The 18,349-nt window shown below is 44.5% G+C and overlaps 1 protein-coding gene across 3 annotated transcripts in view; it reads left to right on the top strand.

Moving 5' to 3' along the window:
- The window catches only part of LOC147426181 (wax ester synthase/diacylglycerol acyltransferase 5-like), an 18,097-nt gene extending 932 nt beyond the window's left edge, over positions 1–17,165 (top strand). The window contains exons 2-7 of one of the 3 annotated variants that reach the window (XM_086497814.1): positions 1–365; positions 14,608–14,671; positions 15,490–15,569; positions 15,941–16,150; positions 16,240–16,377; positions 16,523–17,165. The exon at positions 1–365 is cut by the window's left edge and continues 208 nt beyond it. In XM_086497814.1, coding sequence (XP_086353940.1) covers positions 1–365; positions 14,608–14,671; positions 15,490–15,569; positions 15,941–16,150; positions 16,240–16,377; positions 16,523–16,678 — 1,013 coding nt within the window. In that variant the 3' untranslated portion in view covers positions 16,679–17,165. The remainder of the gene's footprint in view (positions 366–14,607; positions 14,672–15,489; positions 15,570–15,940; positions 16,151–16,239; positions 16,378–16,522) is intronic. The other 2 variants (XM_086497815.1, XM_086497816.1) reach the window with 2 other exon arrangements.
- The last annotated feature ends 1,184 nt before the right edge of the window (positions 17,166–18,349 follow it).

Raw genomic sequence — 18,349 nt, 5'->3', positions numbered from 1 at the left:
CAGAGAACTTGATTTTTAGAGTGCATCATGCAGTTGGTGATGGAACTTCTCTCATGTCCCTTTTACTAGCTTGTACAAGGAAAGCCAATCAACCAGACTCATTACCGACACTTCCTACTCTGGCTCATAAAAGTCCAAGGAAGCATACAGTATTTGAAGCTCTCGGGGTCTACTTATGGAGTTTTCTTGTCATTCTTTGGCTCACCTTCTTGGATATTTGCTCCCTACTGGCTACAATGTTGTGGCTAGAGGATAGTCAAACCCCTCTAAAGGGCTATGCAGGAATCGAGAGGTTGCAAAGAAGGCTTGCCCACAAGACAGTTTCGATGGATGACATTCAATTGGTCAAAGAAGCTACCCATGGGGTAAGAATGTTGTCATAAAGGTTTTTTGTCTTTTCATGGTTTTTTTTCTTCCCTCCCCCCCAACCCCACCCCACAAATCCATCCGGTGCCTCGCCTGGGAAAAAAAAAGAAAACACTCACACCCCCCGAAGCATGTGTTGTATGAGACTCAAAATGTGTGTGTCATGGTGGGGGGGTTTATTGAGTGACGTAGTTGGCAGTTGTTTCTAGAGTTTTCTGTTTCCTTCTTGAGGTGGGCTTCTCCTCTACGAAATCCCTGTTGTAGCCTCTTCATTGGCATGATTCATACTTTGCCTGCTCAGTCCCCTTGGGATGTTCGTCCTCTAGCAGATTTGGTTGACTATGCGTCCAACATTGATACGACAGAGATCCTGATGTGTGGAGGAGATTGAGAGGCGTCCTTTGGTCTGAAATGCATGTGTCCGGGACCAGGAGGGTCAGCAGCTAGGAGACAGGCTGCACATTTGATTGGGCCAAGTGGGATAATGGTCCGGCCTTGTCTTTACATGGATGGCCAGAGGTCTCATTGATAGATGCAGAGTAGTAGTCAAGAGTTTGGGATCCGGTGAGGGATTGCTACCTGTATGCTAGAGATTGAGGACGTTGTGCCTGCTGATTGGCACGCTGCACTTTGAGGACAGATTTATATGCCTTCTCATAAGAGGTGTTGGGCCTATTTTGAGCCCTACAATTGGCCCGTAGTTGCTATTCAAGGGACCTTTACATTTTCGATTGCTGCTTGCTTCTCAGGGTTTGATTCCTTTCTAGAGCTTATTTGTACCTCCACTGGTAGCCTATCAGAGTCAAGGGATCTTTTGGCAAGCGTTCTATGTTGATCCCAGGCAGCTCGTTAGCAGTTATGGATTTGGGAGGGCGCCCGCTTGGCACAATCGGTATGCGATCCTCGAGAGTGTAGGGCCTATGGTCCGCTAATGGGGACACAATCTCTTTCTTTGAGTATACTGTTTGCATTGGACGTCGTAGTCTTCTGCAACATCAGGCCACCCCTCACCAGCCTTGCCATTTGAGGCATTGGTTGCAGCAGAGGCCATTGCATGCTTTTCTTTCTCAGTATTGGTCTTGCATTTGGAGCCGTCAGCAGACAGATCTCGTACTTTATGTGGATGTTGGCACATGAGGGACTTCCTGGTGGCACTTGGGTTGTGCGTATAGGACATGGTCCGAGCTGTCAGCATGCCACACACAGCAGCAAGAGTCCCTACTCTGCTGTATGTGGATATGCCCATATGCACACTTGGTTTGGCAAGCTGCGTTGCTTGATGTGAAGAGTTGGTCTTCATGAAAGGTTTGTGATGTTGGGGGCCGTCACTTAACGTTTATGGTTTTCGGGCTTGCATACCTTGTACGAGGGATCTGGCACAGATTCGGATTTCATGCTTTTGACCTTGGGCTACAGACGAGGAGTGCATGAGTTTGATATCCATCCCTGAGACAGTCTGTGCATGAGTTTGATATCCATCCCTGAGACACAGTATTCTGCTATGATTTGTTGCATCATGCTGTGGATTACTGGAAGGCTCGTTGTGCTCATATACTGAGCTCATAGCCTTTCCCTATGTCTTCCACCTTGGCTGACATTTGGTCGGAGCTGCACAAATGTTGGAGCTGCATACTTTTCACCACCAATGGGATATTGCAGCATGCTCCTGTTGATGTTGGTGATGCTGGTGTGATCTCACTCATGCTTGGGCTTGTGACAAATGAAGAAATCCTGTTAAGCTTCGATTGGTCAGGTTGATGAGGTCTCCTTTCCCAGCAAAATGGCTGGCTTGCAAGTTTCAAGAGCTGGTCCTCAAAAGTGCTGCGTGCATGACTTGTCATAGTGGCCCAAAATCCTCCAGAAACAAGCAATGGTATCTTCCCCAAATATCATAGTACATGATGCATTTGCAAATGTAATGCTCCTCACTCCAACTCCCTTTCACAAAGCTGGCATGGCTTGTCACAAAACTCTCCCAAATATCAAAGCATGGTACATTTGCAATTGTAACGCTCCTCTGTCTCCAGCTCCCTCTCACAAAGCTGGCATCACTGATATTGACCCATCAGCTGCGTTCCTATCCTTTGCTGATGTTATGAGGTACTTATCTGACCAACTTTTGCAGGTATCCATTTAACTAGGTCAGATGATGAAGCCATTTATGGAGAGCTGAAGAAGGTGACTCTGGTAATGTGAATTCTCATGTTGCGACAGGTTTTAGGCTTAGGGTTCATTCTGTTAGAATTTTGGAGGTCATCTTGTGGGTTTCCCACCTAGATCTAGGGAGCAAGGGCTTCTTGTCAGATTGTTGAGAGTGGTAGATCCTTGTATCTACGTCTTGTTGTAGGGTTTGCCTGGCATGGCTTGTCCCATCTCTCTCTCTCTCTCTCTCTCTCTCTCTCTCTCTCTCTCTCTCTCTCTCTCTCTCTGAGCTCGTTGCCTCACACTAGAGGCACACTGATCGACCGAGCGACTGAGCTGGGGAGATCCAGACACCCACAACTGAGGAGGACTACACAGCATCGACGGAGGCTGCATCAGAGGATTCGGATCACTTTGGCTCGACATGCACGACGCCCGGTCAGACTATTGACCATGGAGGAGATTGATGAGATTCGCCAGCGACCGATGCTGGATCTCCTGTGATCTAGCTATCCCGGCTAGCTGTTTAGCTGCTTAGTTCACACCTAGCAGTTCAGGATTCCATAGTATTTCATTTTGTCATTTTGTCATTTTGTTACTCTGACTTTGTATCAGATCCACCACATTGTAACTTTCTGGTCTCATAGGTCACTTTGGCCTTTTGAAGACGTTAATATCATAGTCACAAGGGACGCATTCCGGGACGGGGGAACGGGGGACGGGGGACGGGGCTGAAATGGATTTTTAGTGTAAAAAAGAGAGCGGGACGGCAAGTGGGGACGGAAAAGTGGGGACGGGAAGCCCGAAAAAGGGCGTCCCCTGTTACTATGGTTAATATAACATTTCATTTCATTTCATTTCTCTCTTTGGTGCCCCCTCCCCATGAGTCATAAACTTTCCATAAAAATAGGGAATATAAAGGGTCACTACATAAAAATAGGGCACCCTCTCTGAAAATGAGCATGCTAGTGACCACTCTAGATAGAAAACTATAAACTTCCCATGACATCTAGACTCTAGCATAACCTCATAAGGCAATACCGAGAACATCACCTCTCAAATCCTTGGTACACAACAAGATCAGGGAGCCTCAAAGAGTGAAGAAGAAATCTGACAACTCCACCACTGCAAGTTGCAACAAGTGCACCACTTCTCAAGAGAATCTTGTAGAGCACGAGGATAGACAAATTTTTCCACCAATGGTAAATTAGCGTGCACACCCACCATTAGTGGCCGCCACATCGATTAAACTTTTGTGAAAGCCGTACATGCTAGAGCTCCATCGTGTGTACATGATGGCATGGGGGCATGTCATCAATAGCTATGATTTATATGAGCGAAAGTAGAAATCGGCCACCTCTTTTGGGGAACGAGTTGAGCCAACTTGCTCCATATTCCGCTCTCAATGCTAGAAGCCAACACACACGTGGTCCATGACCGAGCATCACATTGATGTACAACCTACATCCTAAAGAATCATCCTTTTGCGCCTTGTGCTTCTTTATGCTGAAACCATGTAATGAAACCATGATGTCATCTGTCCATACCAACAAGCTGTATCCCCTGTTGTGCTAGCTGTTGGGAGGTCTCAAGGGCTAGCTGGGCATATTTGTCTTTGGGGAGTTCTCATAAAATTTGTGTAAAGGAGATTGATCGAGTAAGTGCCTCGACCACTAGGGAAGGTGCGGCCAAGTCAGCTTGAATAATCTCATGTGGTATTGAAGCCTTGGCTCTAATCATCCGAGAGATCGTAGAAACCGAGGGCCTCTCTGTCACAAGACGGGCACCACGTGTCAATAGAAAAGAACAGACTGAACAAACTTTTAGCACTTCAATAACACCTGAACTAAAATAGAGAGAGACGACACGCGACACGGAGTGGCGGAATTCCACCCCAGAGAGTATTGGCTCCAAACCTTGGCGCCCCTTTTGGTATTTCTTTATATTGCATCAACACAGTACAAGCCGGTACTCCAGACTCTGCACCTTCGCCAGGAAGCATGCCAGAGAATGAGCCCTAACCTCATATTTAAAGGCCCTTGGCCTGAAAAGCAGTTTACATGAAAAGCCTCCAAACTCAAAATCTTCTGGTCCAAAAGCATAGCCAAAAAGCTGTCAGCGTAATTTACAGAAATTCGTACAGCTGCCACGTCATCAGCCAACACAAAACGCAAAAATCCGTACAACTTGCCATGTCATCATGCCAGCGCAATTTTCGGAAATTTGCCACGTCATCAATTTTTGCGTATGTGCGTATCCTGCTTTATTTTAATCCTTTGTCACTTGGGGCCCCATCGAACGGGGTCCCCATAAGTTGGTAAGACTTCTTCTGTTACTTGCTCTTCTTAGGGTTTAGGCCCCTCGGCCGGCATCTGTAAGTTGGCTCCATTTTTTAGGCTTTGACACGTCAGCAATTTGTGACACTCTCCGTACCTCTCCATCCATCACCAGATCTACCATGGTGATCCATTGAGGGTCCCCATATCTGAACTTCATACAACATAGCTGAAGCCACCAGAGTGTCAAAAAGCTAGAGCTTTGTTCATTTCATTTCTCTCTCTCTCTCTCTCTCTCTCAAGGACAGAGACATAGTTTTCTACTCAGAGACACACCAGATACCGGGACAGCGTATGCCACATGTGAAGGGTTATTTATGGGAAACAGCTGGTCGACCAGACAAGAGATCTCTACAGGGTAGCCGGGGTTCAGGAGGAGTAGCAGTCTTATTTAAAGAGGAGTTGAAACCACTACTACAGATTATCAGGAAAGATGAGCAAGCAAGGTATATGTGGGTGAGAATGAGAGCCGAGACAGGTAGATTTCTATATATCGCTATATGCTACTTCCCTCCGAGTACCTCAGTCTACTTCTCACCTAAAGGACAATCCCCTTTCTCCATATTGAATAATGACATATGGGAGTTCTCTAGAGATGGAGACATCGTTCTCTTAGGAGACTTTAATGCCAGAACGGCCAACTCTCAAGCAATATTCTATGATACTTCTGAGGAAATGCTCAGAGAAGTGGATTTATCACAGAGAGGGCTTACTAGAAACTCCCAGGATAAAGAACACACTGAATATGGGAGACATCTCATGGAGATGGCAACTATACATGGTTTGGCCATACTTAATGGTCTAGAGAATTTCCCGTTATCTGGGGGATTCACATGCTTCCCGCACAGGCATGGGGCCAGTACAGTGGATTATGTCATGACTTCACCAAGCTTTATTTCTAGTATCAAGGACTTTAAGGTGGGACCCAGGCCGGTTGGGATTGCAGTGGATCATGCTCTATTGACCTTATCAATCTCCTTCCAATACAATGCCTCTCAAGTACAAAGGAAGAAGACACACAAGATATACTTTCACGCCAGAAACTGATTCAGTCTATGTGGAAAAGATCTATAATAGGATGTGGGCAGCCGAGCCAATATATACTGTAGAGGAGATTACTTCTCAATTAACAGAGATACTACATGGAGCAGCACAAGAGGCATACCCACATACTCAACCTGATCAGAAGAGAGGATCTGGGAACACGCCTCAAAACAGTTGGTATGATGAGGAATGCAGAGAGACGAGAACCCAAGTCCAGAAAGAGCTTACACTTGGGATCATCACATATAAGCAGTCTCGGATTGCTCTTCGGCGTATAGTACGTCGCAAGAAAAGGGCATTTTTAGCCAAACTAGAAAAGGATTTATATCAGCTCTTCTTGAGTCAAGACTCACATGAGGCCTGGCGCTTATTTCACGAGCACTCACCGCCTCCGACGATCACTTCTCCTGAGATCTGGGGTCAATATGTAACATCATTATATATGGTATCTGGACAACCTCCATTACCAGATCCGCTAGAGCCATGCCCTGCTACTAGTACTTTCTTTACTACGGAAATGGTGGAAAAAGCCATTGATAAGATGAAGACAAGAAGAGCATATGATCATGAAGGTTTAGTAGCAGAACATCTGATCCATGCCAGGGATCTACTTTCAGAAGTCCTTGCTCGTCTGTTTAATCGGGTCATGTGTGAAGGATTCCCTGAATCTTGGAAATTATCTACTATCGTACCTATTTTCAAGTCAGGGGATCCTATGATACCTGGGAACTACCGTACCATTATGGTAGGTCACACTTTGACCCGACAGTACGCATCCATTCTTTAACAAAAATTGAGTAGATGGACAGAGAATGAGTGCATAAGGGCAACAGGACAAGCTGGATTCAGAAGGGGTTATTCCACTTTAGATCATATTCTTACGCTTAGAGCCATTATTGAGGAAGGAAGAGCAAACTTGAGAAGGATGTATTGTTGCTTTGTGGATTTTCGGAAAGCTTTTGATAGAGTACCAAGGGCCAGATTGATGCGCAGGATGCAAGAGTTAGGGGTCCCCAAAGAGATTATTTGGGGGATCATGGCCTTATATGGATCAGTAACTGGTTATGTACGTACTCCAGAAGGGGATTCTGACGTTGTTCATTCCATCGTTGGAGTAAAGCAGGGATGCCCACTGTCCCCTACTTTATTTGGTATGTACATAGATGAGGTATCAGATTACATTGAGAGAGAAGGTGACAGAGGTGCTCAACTTGCAGGGTCATGGATCCCTTTGCTGTTGTATGCAGATGATATTGTATTGATAGCAGAATCACCAGATGGAATGCAGAGGCAGCTGGATGCTTTACATAAATTCGCGGAGGACAGTGGACTGTCGGTAAACTTGGGTAAAACCAAAGTTATGGTGTTTACACCACACCGCAGTGGGTTAGGAGATCGGCACCTACATTTGCATATGGCCAGGATACAGTAGAGTACACAGATGCATACACATACCTTGGGGTGGTATTTGCAGGACCGAAGTTTACTCTTAAGAAAGCAGCGGATGCTAGATTATCTAGAGCCTTTGCGGCCTTGGGAGGGTTGGAGAGGATGTGTTCACAAGTGCAGTTTCAGGAACCACGAACAAAACTTTGGCTCTTTGATACTATGGTGCTTCGGCTATGCTTTATGGGGTCCAGATTTGGGGACCATCTGTGGATCAGGATAATTGGAAGTCAATGGAGAGACCTTTGAAGTTTGGTATCTATGATTTCCCGAATGATTAGAGCCAAGGCCTCCGTACCACACGCGATTACCCGAGCGGAACTAGCGGCCCCTCCGATAGAAATTGAAGCTCTTGCCAGATCAATGTCCTTTATGCATGGTTTGTGGGATACAAATAACTGCCGATATACTAGATTGGCCCTCGAATCCTCTCGACAATTGGCAATGAAAGGGGATACATCATGCTGGTATGCGCAACTGTCCCCGTGGTTTCAAAGACACGGGTTCAGTATGGAAAGATTACCCCCCTTCCAATACTCGCTTGAGGCTCCATCACTGGCAATTACACAAACGGAGATTAATAAGATCATCCGACAGGATCTTATACAGTTGGATACTAAGAGGACATGGGTAGACCCTACACAAGAATTGGGCACGAAGATGGCCGACTACAAAGAAAACTTCCTACAACTATCTGAAGATGGATTTGTGATTCGCCCGAGTTACATGGATACCCACCTGTCTCATGGTTTGAGATGTGCTATTGGTCAGATTCGTACATCCTCACACCAGTTGGAAATTGAATTTGGCAGATTTAGGGCAATCCCACCTGAAAGCAGAATTTGCAAGTTATGCGGAATGGAGCCGGAGACAGAATTACACTACATATGCCACTGCACAGTATACTACGAGATGCGTGGGCGTTTTCACTGCCTCTTTAAAGAAGGCTTTGGACCTCTAGATAGAATCATGCAATACCAAGATCAAAGATGCTTAGGCTTGTACCTACTGGAACTACATCGGCACAGGGATAATCTAATGAGAAGACAAAGAGCACTACAGCCTCAGAGGCAGATCATAGATTTCTTCGGATCGAGAGAAGCAGGAGTGGAAGGGGAAGCAAGAGGCCAGCAGCCAACACAAAGGAGTACCCACATTCATACCAAAGGCACCCTAATTGACAGAGCGATTGAGCTTAGGAAATCGAGACGACCACGACCAAGAGGCAGAAGCACACTTCACCGGAGGAGACTACAACAAAGGATTAGAAGCATTCTAGCCAGACACCCAGAATGCTCCTAAGAAGTTTATTTAATACCTTGTATTTAGTTTTTCACATTCACTTTCACACTTTTCACGCCTAGTACTTTAGTACTAAGGTACCCAGACATTGTAACAGATTCACCACTTTGTATCAGTTTGGTCGCATAGGTCATTCTGGCCTTTTGAAGACGTTAATATAACATTTCATTTCATTTCTCTCTCTCTCTCTCTCTCTCTCTCTCTCTCTCTCTCTCTCTCTCTCTCTCTCTCTCTCTCTATAGAAGCCAGGATATGCCAGTTGTGTCACGCATCCAAGATGCCAAAGTGGGAGATAACCTTGACCACTACAAACTGACCCAAAAAAAGGCCTTAATACCATAAATTGGTAAACACTACTCAATGTCAATGAGTTGATGTCAATTGTTGGGACTTGCTAAACACCGTGTGCGGGCCACAAGGCTACAAGCACACAACCTGTGCATATAGGCAAGCTCTACGACTGCACATTGGTGTGTCACTCACCTCTTGCCGCTGAGGGAATACGTGTGCGCGCTGAGGAAGAAGCCACGGCGTTGTTGACCGCCCTCCTCGCTGCCGTCGTACTCCCGCTGCTCGATCACCTACTCTCTCTCTCTCTCTCTCTCTCTCTCTCTCTCTCTCTCTCTCTCTCTCTCGCCAGAGATAAGAGTTACATCACATTTGTCATTGTCCGGTATACTATGAGATACGAGGGCGCTTTCACTCTCTATTCAGAGAGGGCTTTGGACCATTGGCAAGAGTCATGAGATATCAAGATTAGAGATGCCTCGGGTTGTTTTTGCTAGAGCTGCGCAGACACAGGGAGAGTCTCTTGAGGAGACCAGGTAGTGAGAGACATTCACAGAGGGAGATCACTGACTTCTTTAGAGTAGGGACTCAACAGCCGGATGAGCATGCTTCACAGTAGACTTCAGAGCCCACTTCTACGAGAGGTATATTAGTGGACAGAGCCATTGAGCTCGGGAGAGCTAGACGCCCATGTCTACGGGGACGACCACGACATCGACGGAGGCTCCATCAGAGAATTGGGACTATTCTAGCACGGCATGGGAGATGCCCAGTATGACTATTTACAGAGGCGGACATTAACAAAGCTCTTTAGTGACCGATGCAATACTTTCTCGAACAACGCCCGATGCCGGGCATCCTCGAGCATGGATGATGATGATGATGATTTCAGTCTGAGGATTTTAGTCTTTTAGTTTTGGTCTTTCACTTTTTTGTTTCTTGTACCCAGATATTGGATTAGATCCACAAGGAGTGTATCAGTTTGGTCTCATAGGTCATTTTGGCCTTTTGAAGATGTTTAATATAACATTTCATCTCTCTCTCTCTCTCTCTCTCTCTCTCTCTCTCTCTCTCTCTCTCATTGTGTCTCTCATTGTCTATTGAGAGAGGGCTTTGGACCGCTGATCAGAGATGCCTCGTGTTGTTGTTGCTAAAGCTGCAGACATAGGGAGAGTCTCTTGAGGAGATCAGGCAATGGGAGACATTCACAAAGAGATCACTGACTTCTTTAGAACAGGGACTCAATAGCTAGATGAGCATGCTTCACAGCTGACTTCGGAGCCCACTTATACCAGAGGTATGTTAGTTGACAGAGCCACTGAGCTTGAGAGAGCTAGACGCCCATGTCTATGAGGGTGACCACGACATTGACGGAAGCTCCATCCGAGAATTAGGACTATTCTAGCACATGGGAGACGCCCAGTACAACTATTTACAAAGGCGGACATTGACAAAGCTCTTCAACGACCAATGTAGTACTTTCTTGAACAACGCCCAATGCCAGGCATCCTCGGGCATTGATGATGATGATGATGATGATAATTTGAGTTTTTTCACCTTCATTTTTATTTTTGTACCCAGACATTGTATTAGGTCCACCGTATTAGGTCCACCAAGTGTGTGCAAGAAAAGGGGTTGTATTCTGTGTACATAAGAGACCTCTGGAGATGCACAATGGCCTATCACCCAAAGGAAGTACAAAAGTGGGCTAACAAGGTGTGAACTATGTATACATCAAGGTGGCATGTATGATGAATGTAAAAGGAACCAGTGTGGGGGTGCATAATGCCATGTGATGTGGCCATTATCTTGATGGAAAAGAACTGACGATCTCGCCCATCTGTGAAGAAAGACGCATCGATGTTGCTCCGCTGCCCTAGAGGAGCCGGCTAAAGAATCCCACTGATTGGAAAGAGTATGCAGCAGCTCAAACCTTGAAAGATACACAACGAAAATTACAGGAAAAAATCCCATACAAACCACACGATACATCAAGGGATAAGGTACTTTAATCAAAAAGTGGTGATGAAGCTCTTTGGCTGTGGGAGGCCCACAAAACACTACCAAAAGCTCTATCCGTCTCTGGCGATGTAGCGAAACCAACATGTCAAGTGCTAGCTACCTGATTGATATAAAGTATCCATTGTAAGAAACCTCTTGTAGCAGCTCATAGAAGCCAAGGGATTGTAAAACCCCTCGGCTGTGTGTAACGGAGGACACCACGTGCCAACGGAAGATTGAACAGACTATAGACGCTTCAAAACAACTCAACCGAAAGAGAGACACCGCACACGAGACGCGGAGTGGCAGAGTTCCACCCCAAGAGAGCACTGTATCCCAAATTGTGGTGTCCCTTTCGGTATTTCTTCATATTGCTTTAACTCAGTACAGCACCAGCACCACAATTGATGCTAGAGAGTGAGCCTGGCCGAGGGGCCTAAACCCCGAAGCAAAAGAAGACAAAGTTCTCACCAACTTCCAGATCCTCGCCGAGTGGCCTATAGGGTTAGGATTAAAATCCTAGCCCCCAACAACTTATGGAACCTCGGCCGATGGGGTGTGGAGCAAAGCAGATACACACATAAAGAACTTGTGTAAAGAGCTGATGATGTGGCAATTGTATGTGGAACGCGTTGGTAGCTTTGGGCGCTAGCTTTTGGGACCAAACAAACCTGATATCCATGTAATAGCTGGCCTGGACCATTGTTTGCTCCTGAATAATATCATAGACAGCCTATCTCGTCCAAAAGATATTCTCATGTAAAAACCTGCACTCTGAATCTAATCATGGGTGCATTCTCTAGACCGAGGAAAATCTAACGTCCTTCTGACAATTGCAGGAAAAACATGTCAACACATGGTGGCCCACTTCTCAAAGAGATATTTAGAAACCTCCATGACCACATGCGAAGAACTGGGCAGGCAAAATCTTTGATACCGGGACATATGCTGGTGATGCAAAACTTGGTGACTAGTCAAACTCCTCTGCAAACATAGGAGACTCACTTTCCTACCCATCCCAAATAGTGCCTGCTGTAAGAGGCACCTACGACAAGATCTCCAAAGAATCCAAAGGCTGCTGAACTGGCCTATCCTGGGGAATCTCAGGCTGATCCTAAGTTGCATCCGATTTCTGATCTTCATGCTCCATGTTTCAATCCAGCTGCTCTAGGACAACCTCTAGATTCTGATCTGGTAACGTCTCCTCAGGAGTACAGTTACCAAGAGTGGAAAATCAGAACGTGGAACAGGGAGCGGAAACAGGCATGAGTTGCCATTCCTTGTTACAAATACTACTCATGTCTAAAACACGGAATGGGGATTCGGAATGGGATGGGAAACGGAAGCCTGAAAATGGTCATTCCCTATAACTATGCTCAGGTCTGCCTGTCTGGGGCTGCTCTGCCTCATCCAACCTATGTCTCACTACTTGTCTGTAGATACACTACTGTTTTCACATTATGCAGTACATGTACTTGACAGCTTGTGAGTAGCACTATCGAATTTCTGTCTGCCAGTGGGGTTGTGATCAATTGGCTGGTTTCCCGTGGGAGTTGAGGAGTGTCAGCTAGGCTGGTGAGATGGTTTCACTTGGCTAGATCTGGGCCAGACATGCAGTTCATTGGGATTACACGTCGGTGTTGATGTCTCTCCATAGCAATAGTTTGTCCCAGTCTTGCAATCCATAAGGAACCTCTGCCTTTAGTCTGCTATGCACTTTTCACTCGGTGCTGGCAGACCCATGGTTGTGAACCAGGTACTGCCTGCGACAACTTTTTATGCTACTTCTGGAGTTTTTTATCTCGATTGCAGCGCCTGGTGCGTAACTTTCTATGCGTGGTTCTAATGGCACTAGAGACACTTGTCCTCAAGTTGCATGGTGTACTATGATCTATCATTATGTGAAGGGAGGATGGAGGCATGGGTATTAATGATCCTGAGATGCAAAGCAGTGCATGCCATTCCAAGCTCATAGTCCAGGTCTCTTCCCTGGGGCTGAGCCTTGAAAGCAATTTTTATCCTGGGAGTTGTCAGCCCTGTTATCGAGAGCTGGTTCATGGGTCATTGCTGTCACAAACTGATGACGTGTCGTGGCCCTGGACAAGGGGGCAGCAGAGGACACACCCACGCACTCCAGCTGGCAGAAATCCGCAGCAGTGCTGATGTGGCAGATCCCGCAGCACCGGAAAATCCGCTGACAGCTGCTGACGTGGCAGAGCGTACGGAACCCGCTTTTTGCGCTGGACTGTACGGCAGAGGTGCGGAAAAAGCAAGGCTGAATTCTACGCTGATTTTTGGCAGCTTTTGAGTTAAAATTGCTTTATTTTAATGCTTTTAAAAGGGAAGCTTTTTGGGGCTCTGCTTTTGGCATCCCTTGTAATCAATAAAATAGATGGGCAGGGCTCCCACTCTTCAGAGCATCTGGAGGCAGAGTCTGAGAGTGAGAACGCTCCCACTCTCTTGTACTTTGAACACAGATTAATACAAAAAGAAATACCGAAAGGGGCGCCAATCTTTGGGGCCAATATCTCTAGGCACGGAACTCCGCCGGGCGGTGTCGAATCAATTGTGAACTGTGAATTGTTTTCAAGTGAATCTCTGCTGTGTCGCGGTAGAATCTTGACTTGAAGTGTCCAAGTTTTTTACAATTGCACGCCCATGAAGGCACCTCAAGCACCCCACATTCATGTGTTTGTGTGTGTTTGGTTGGCTATGCATAGAGGTCTGATTCATCAGTGGCCGTGGTGCACAGGGGAGCAGTCTAGTATAGAACCAGTCTTTTCTTTAGAGGTGGCTCCATCTTGGTGCTTAGGGGCTTGGGAAAGCCTTCTATTGGCACAGATAGTTTGGGATGGGTGAGTAAACTGTGCACATTTGTCGCTATATTCTCATTAGGTATGATCCCATCCCTTACCAACCTCGTGGTTTACAGCATTGGCTTCGGCAGCAGATATCTCATGCTTTCCTATCACATATCTGGTCCTGCATATGGGCTCTCAGGATCAAAAGCTGGATTTCGTATATCATGTGGGTGATGGAACATGAGGGCCTCCTTGTTGGCACTTGGGCAGCATGAGCTGGTCATAATCCTACTTGTCAGTGTTGTTCTTACAGACAGAAGAGGAGCTGTTGAGTCACTGTGTCTGGGTCTGCTTACATGCTCATCCGGTTTCTTCCTTGTTGATACTATATTGAGGTTGCAGTGGATAGATTTAAGAATTTGAAGCTGGGTTAGTGAGCTCTCCACCTGCTAAGTCGCTTAATGCAAACAGACTGCCGGTGTTCCCATTTGAGTCACCTGTTGCCACTGATTTTATCACTATTGTGGCACTGTACTGATGGGGGTTTGATGAGCCCCTGCATGGGTGTAAAATTTTCACAAAAATTGACTTTTAGTTTGGGTATTACTACCTGATAAGGGTAAGAGAAAAGGATTTATCCAAAATGGCTTTCAACTCCAGGTATGGGCGTTACTTCTGTTATGATTGTATTATGTGGTAGGATTTTTTCCCTGAATTAATTGCATTTTTATTATTAGTTGACGTCTCAGCAATGCAAAGGGTCGAAGCCTGGTTTTCTAGCAAGTGTGTGTGTGCGCGAACGCGTGCACACACACTTGATATTATATCTGTGCAGTGTATCTTTATTAGTGCAGAAAACTTCTGACTTCGCTGTGTTTTAGACAGTGAATGATGTTGTGTTTGGAATGATTGCGGCGGGCATGTCACGTTACTTGCAACAATCTGGTGAGTTGGCTTCTTGCTATAATACTTTGGTAGCTTGTTTGTCTGTTCATCTGATGGATGCATGCCATGATAAGTCGGTCATCTGGTGAATGCATGTGGTGATTAACTAGTGCTTTTCTTGAATAGGTCAAGATTCTTATTTCAAGTTTAGTCATTTTTGCACTCGGCATCAGATAGCCCAAACAAAGAACCATCTGAAACACATGTTTTTTGCTTGATCTCCCAACAGTCTTTTGTGGCACAAAGGGCGTTGCTTACTAGGTTGCAATCTGTTTTGTTGTGTAAAGGGTGCTGATGCCTGGGTATCACAGTTTACGCCAAAAAGGCTATGCCAATTTCTCTGTGTCAACTTTGTTAAAGTACATAGTACCCATGGGGGTTTCAGAAACGGTGATACGAGAGTGTGTTTGTTTTCAGGTTTGGAGTATCGACCACTAAAAAAATGGCAACTCGGTTTTAAATTTACCTAATTCAATTTAGGCGTGTACTTAATGCTTACATATACTAGACAAAAGCCTGTGGATAGAGAACATGTCTTCCACATTGCATTAGAAATTTGAACATTGTCCATTGTCAAGTGAGAAGTCATCATCTAGGAATATTGCGTCACCATTGACATTATGAAAACTTGAAGTTGCACAATTGATGCGTCTTGATTGGTACACATCATACATGACAAGGTACAACTATAACTGCCTGTCATCATTTGCAATGTTCAACTTATTTTACATTTTTCTTTGGGTGTGTATTAATAGACAACAAATTGGGACATTTAGACAAGGTTGCTACTTGCTTTTACAAAGAGAGTGTAATTGCAGGCTCAACGAAAACGCAAATGGCACACTTGCGAGTAAGGGCTTGTGCCCTGGTAAACACAAGGAAGTCTCCGGGCCTACAAGTAATTCTTACTCCATGAAACATTTTTTTTCAAGGTTTTATGTACTGTGCTCTCTTTTGTTAGGAGCTTGTAAAGCCAGGCCCTATGCTTTTAAAGCAGCACCTTCTTTATGAAGAACCCATAAAACATCTCTCTTGCACAACATATTGTTCTTCATACATATAAGATATCCCATCATTGGACGTATGCATTAGACATGCTTTTATGCTTTTACCCATGCACCTACAATTGACGACTCATTAACTGTTTGCTGCACAATTCTTGCATGTCCATGACGTTGTGCGGCGATTTTCGATGACGATTTTTTATTTTGATTTGCAAGCACGCTCTTTGAGTTTTGAAAACTCACATGCAATCTCTCTCTGTTTCAGGAATTGAAGAGTATGATGGCTGGAGGCTCACAAGCTCGCTGGGGGAATAACATGGGATATATTATCTTACCAGTACCTCTACTTCCTGGCGAGAGTCCTTTAAATTATGTTTACAAAGCCAAGACTATTATTGACAAGAAAAAATTGTCACTGGGAGCTGCTTTCAGCTACATAAGTGGAAAAATACTTATCAGGCTAATTGGATCAGAGGTATGGTTGTAGTTGGTATTGTTTCTTTGATAGTGTTCTGTATCTTCAATACTCTCTGAAGTTTAACAATGTTGTTGGTTTACTTCCAGGTACCAAAAAGATTGACTTACAATTGTACGTTACACACTACATTCGCCTTCTCAAATGTTTTTGGACCACTTGAAGAAATTGAGCTTTTTGGGCATCCGGTCACACATATTATTCCAACAGTAGCTGGTCAGCCTCAGGTAATATTTTCTCATTTTCTAGTAAAGAGGTACAGCATCGTCTTTGTTGGCATATACGATTGGTATACGTAAAACTAGATTTGGGTGATTCTTTCCCTAATTTTGGTACAACTCTTGAGATTTACTTTTTGGTTTCTACCTCTAGGCATTGTGTGTTCATGTCCAGAGTTACATGGGAAAAGTGACGTTAGTCGTGTCTTCGGCCAAGGATATCATTCCTGATCCAGATAGGTTATGCCAATATATGGTTTGTGCCTTAGAAGACATGAAGAAGATGCTTCCTCCTAGGAAAGAAGAGTAAACCATTGTAAAGGACAAATTTATTGAGGATATCCTGCAAGGAAACAGCAGTAAATGAGGATGCCCTGTGAAACAAAAAATTATTAAAGATACTTTTAAAGGTGACAAAATATTATTCGCAGCAGCAGATGATTAGAGAGCGGCCATGTGGTCAAAAATTAGTTCCCTTTATAGCTTGTGTATGACATGAAGAGCTTTTACAGTGTACACATCGTGGGTCTTCTTTAAGCCCTTAAAAGAAATTACGTTGCTGAAGGACTAAAATGCCCCTTTGGTTCTACAGGCTTATAAAGCTTGTGCAATAATGTAAACTTGCCGAAGTTGTCAACAAGTTATTAGACCCCACTTTTTGTAAAAAAGCTGGGAGTCCTGACAGGCTAAGTGTGCATATCACGTTTGAGGAAACCGTACTGTAAATTTTACATCGATGTTGATGAACCTTGTAAGATACTTTTATTTAGAGTTGGGAAAAAAGCCTACTTCTCTTGTGCTTGCTGTTGCAACAACAAAGTTTTGTCACTGTTTTGAGGATTTTACGTGGGTTGATTATTTCCTATGATTTAGCCTATTAAGTGACTGTCAGCTTTACATTTTGCTAGCACATGGCACCAGTAAGATAGAAGGGAAGAGGAGGGATTAAAGAGTGTATTGTTGCTGGTTTGAATAGCACAAATAATTCCAGGTATTACTGAATGAAAGATATGAATGCACCTCTAAGTGCTTGATGCATACACGCTTAAAAGTGTTAAAAGGAGGAAGGTAAAAAATGCTTCTATGACTCAGAGGAAATGGTTGATTATTGTTTCAGAGTACTCATGTACAGAAGCTATTTTTCCTATTACCGCTTCATAATTTGGCATAAACAAGTGCTGCCAAATTGAATGGATTGTAGGCATTAGGGAATGTAGGAGCTGCTCTAGTAGTGCAATGAAACAGTGCTAGTAGGGCTTGTTGAGAGTGCATGTTGTATATTTGGCATAATGGGCCTTATTGAAGCATTGAACTCTTGGTAGCAATTGTGGACTGTTGGATAAAGCTTGTCGATTAGTGTCATACAGCAAGTTAATGATGGCTAACTTTTTTTCTTCCTACAACCATTGGAGAGGCATTAAGAAAGCAATGTCTTTTGTATATGTGGGCCAATGTGAGAGATAGTTGACCCTTTTGTTTTCCTATTTCTGTAAAGAGGCGCATTGAATACGGGGCTACACTCTTTCTCATCCTCTTAAGTAGCCATTGTGACTTTTCACCTTGTTTTCTTTTCATGAGGATTGAAACTAATAATTGATTAGAAAAATAAGGAAGTTTAATTGGAACACAAGATTTTGATGGATTTTGCCATTTTCATTTTAGTAGACACCACTTTGCAATAATGTTGTGACTGCGAAATTTATGGTTAGGATTCTTTGTTTGTTAAGTCAAAGATGTAGCACAGCGTTTGTATGGCCAGCAAGGGCAACCCCATCCGCTAAAGGGTGGTCCATGCTCAACTCTAGTTATAGCAAGGGTCTCCTAGTGACATAACATCTTTCTCTTTCTCTAGGAAGTGCTGATTGATTTTCCTACATGAACCTCTCTCTGTCACCCAAGTTTGGTAGATTGGTTATGCCATTTCCCTCTTGAATGACAGGTCTTCAGTTCAACTCTCCTCGTCGGATAAATATTCAAGGTC

This window comes from Adiantum capillus-veneris, chromosome 24 (assembly GCF_014529385.1).
Source record: "Adiantum capillus-veneris isolate H3 chromosome 24, ASM1452938v2, whole genome shotgun sequence".
Classification (NCBI taxonomy): Eukaryota; Viridiplantae; Streptophyta; class Polypodiopsida; order Polypodiales; family Pteridaceae; genus Adiantum; species Adiantum capillus-veneris.
This window is presented reverse-complemented; position numbering and strand designations above follow the sequence as displayed.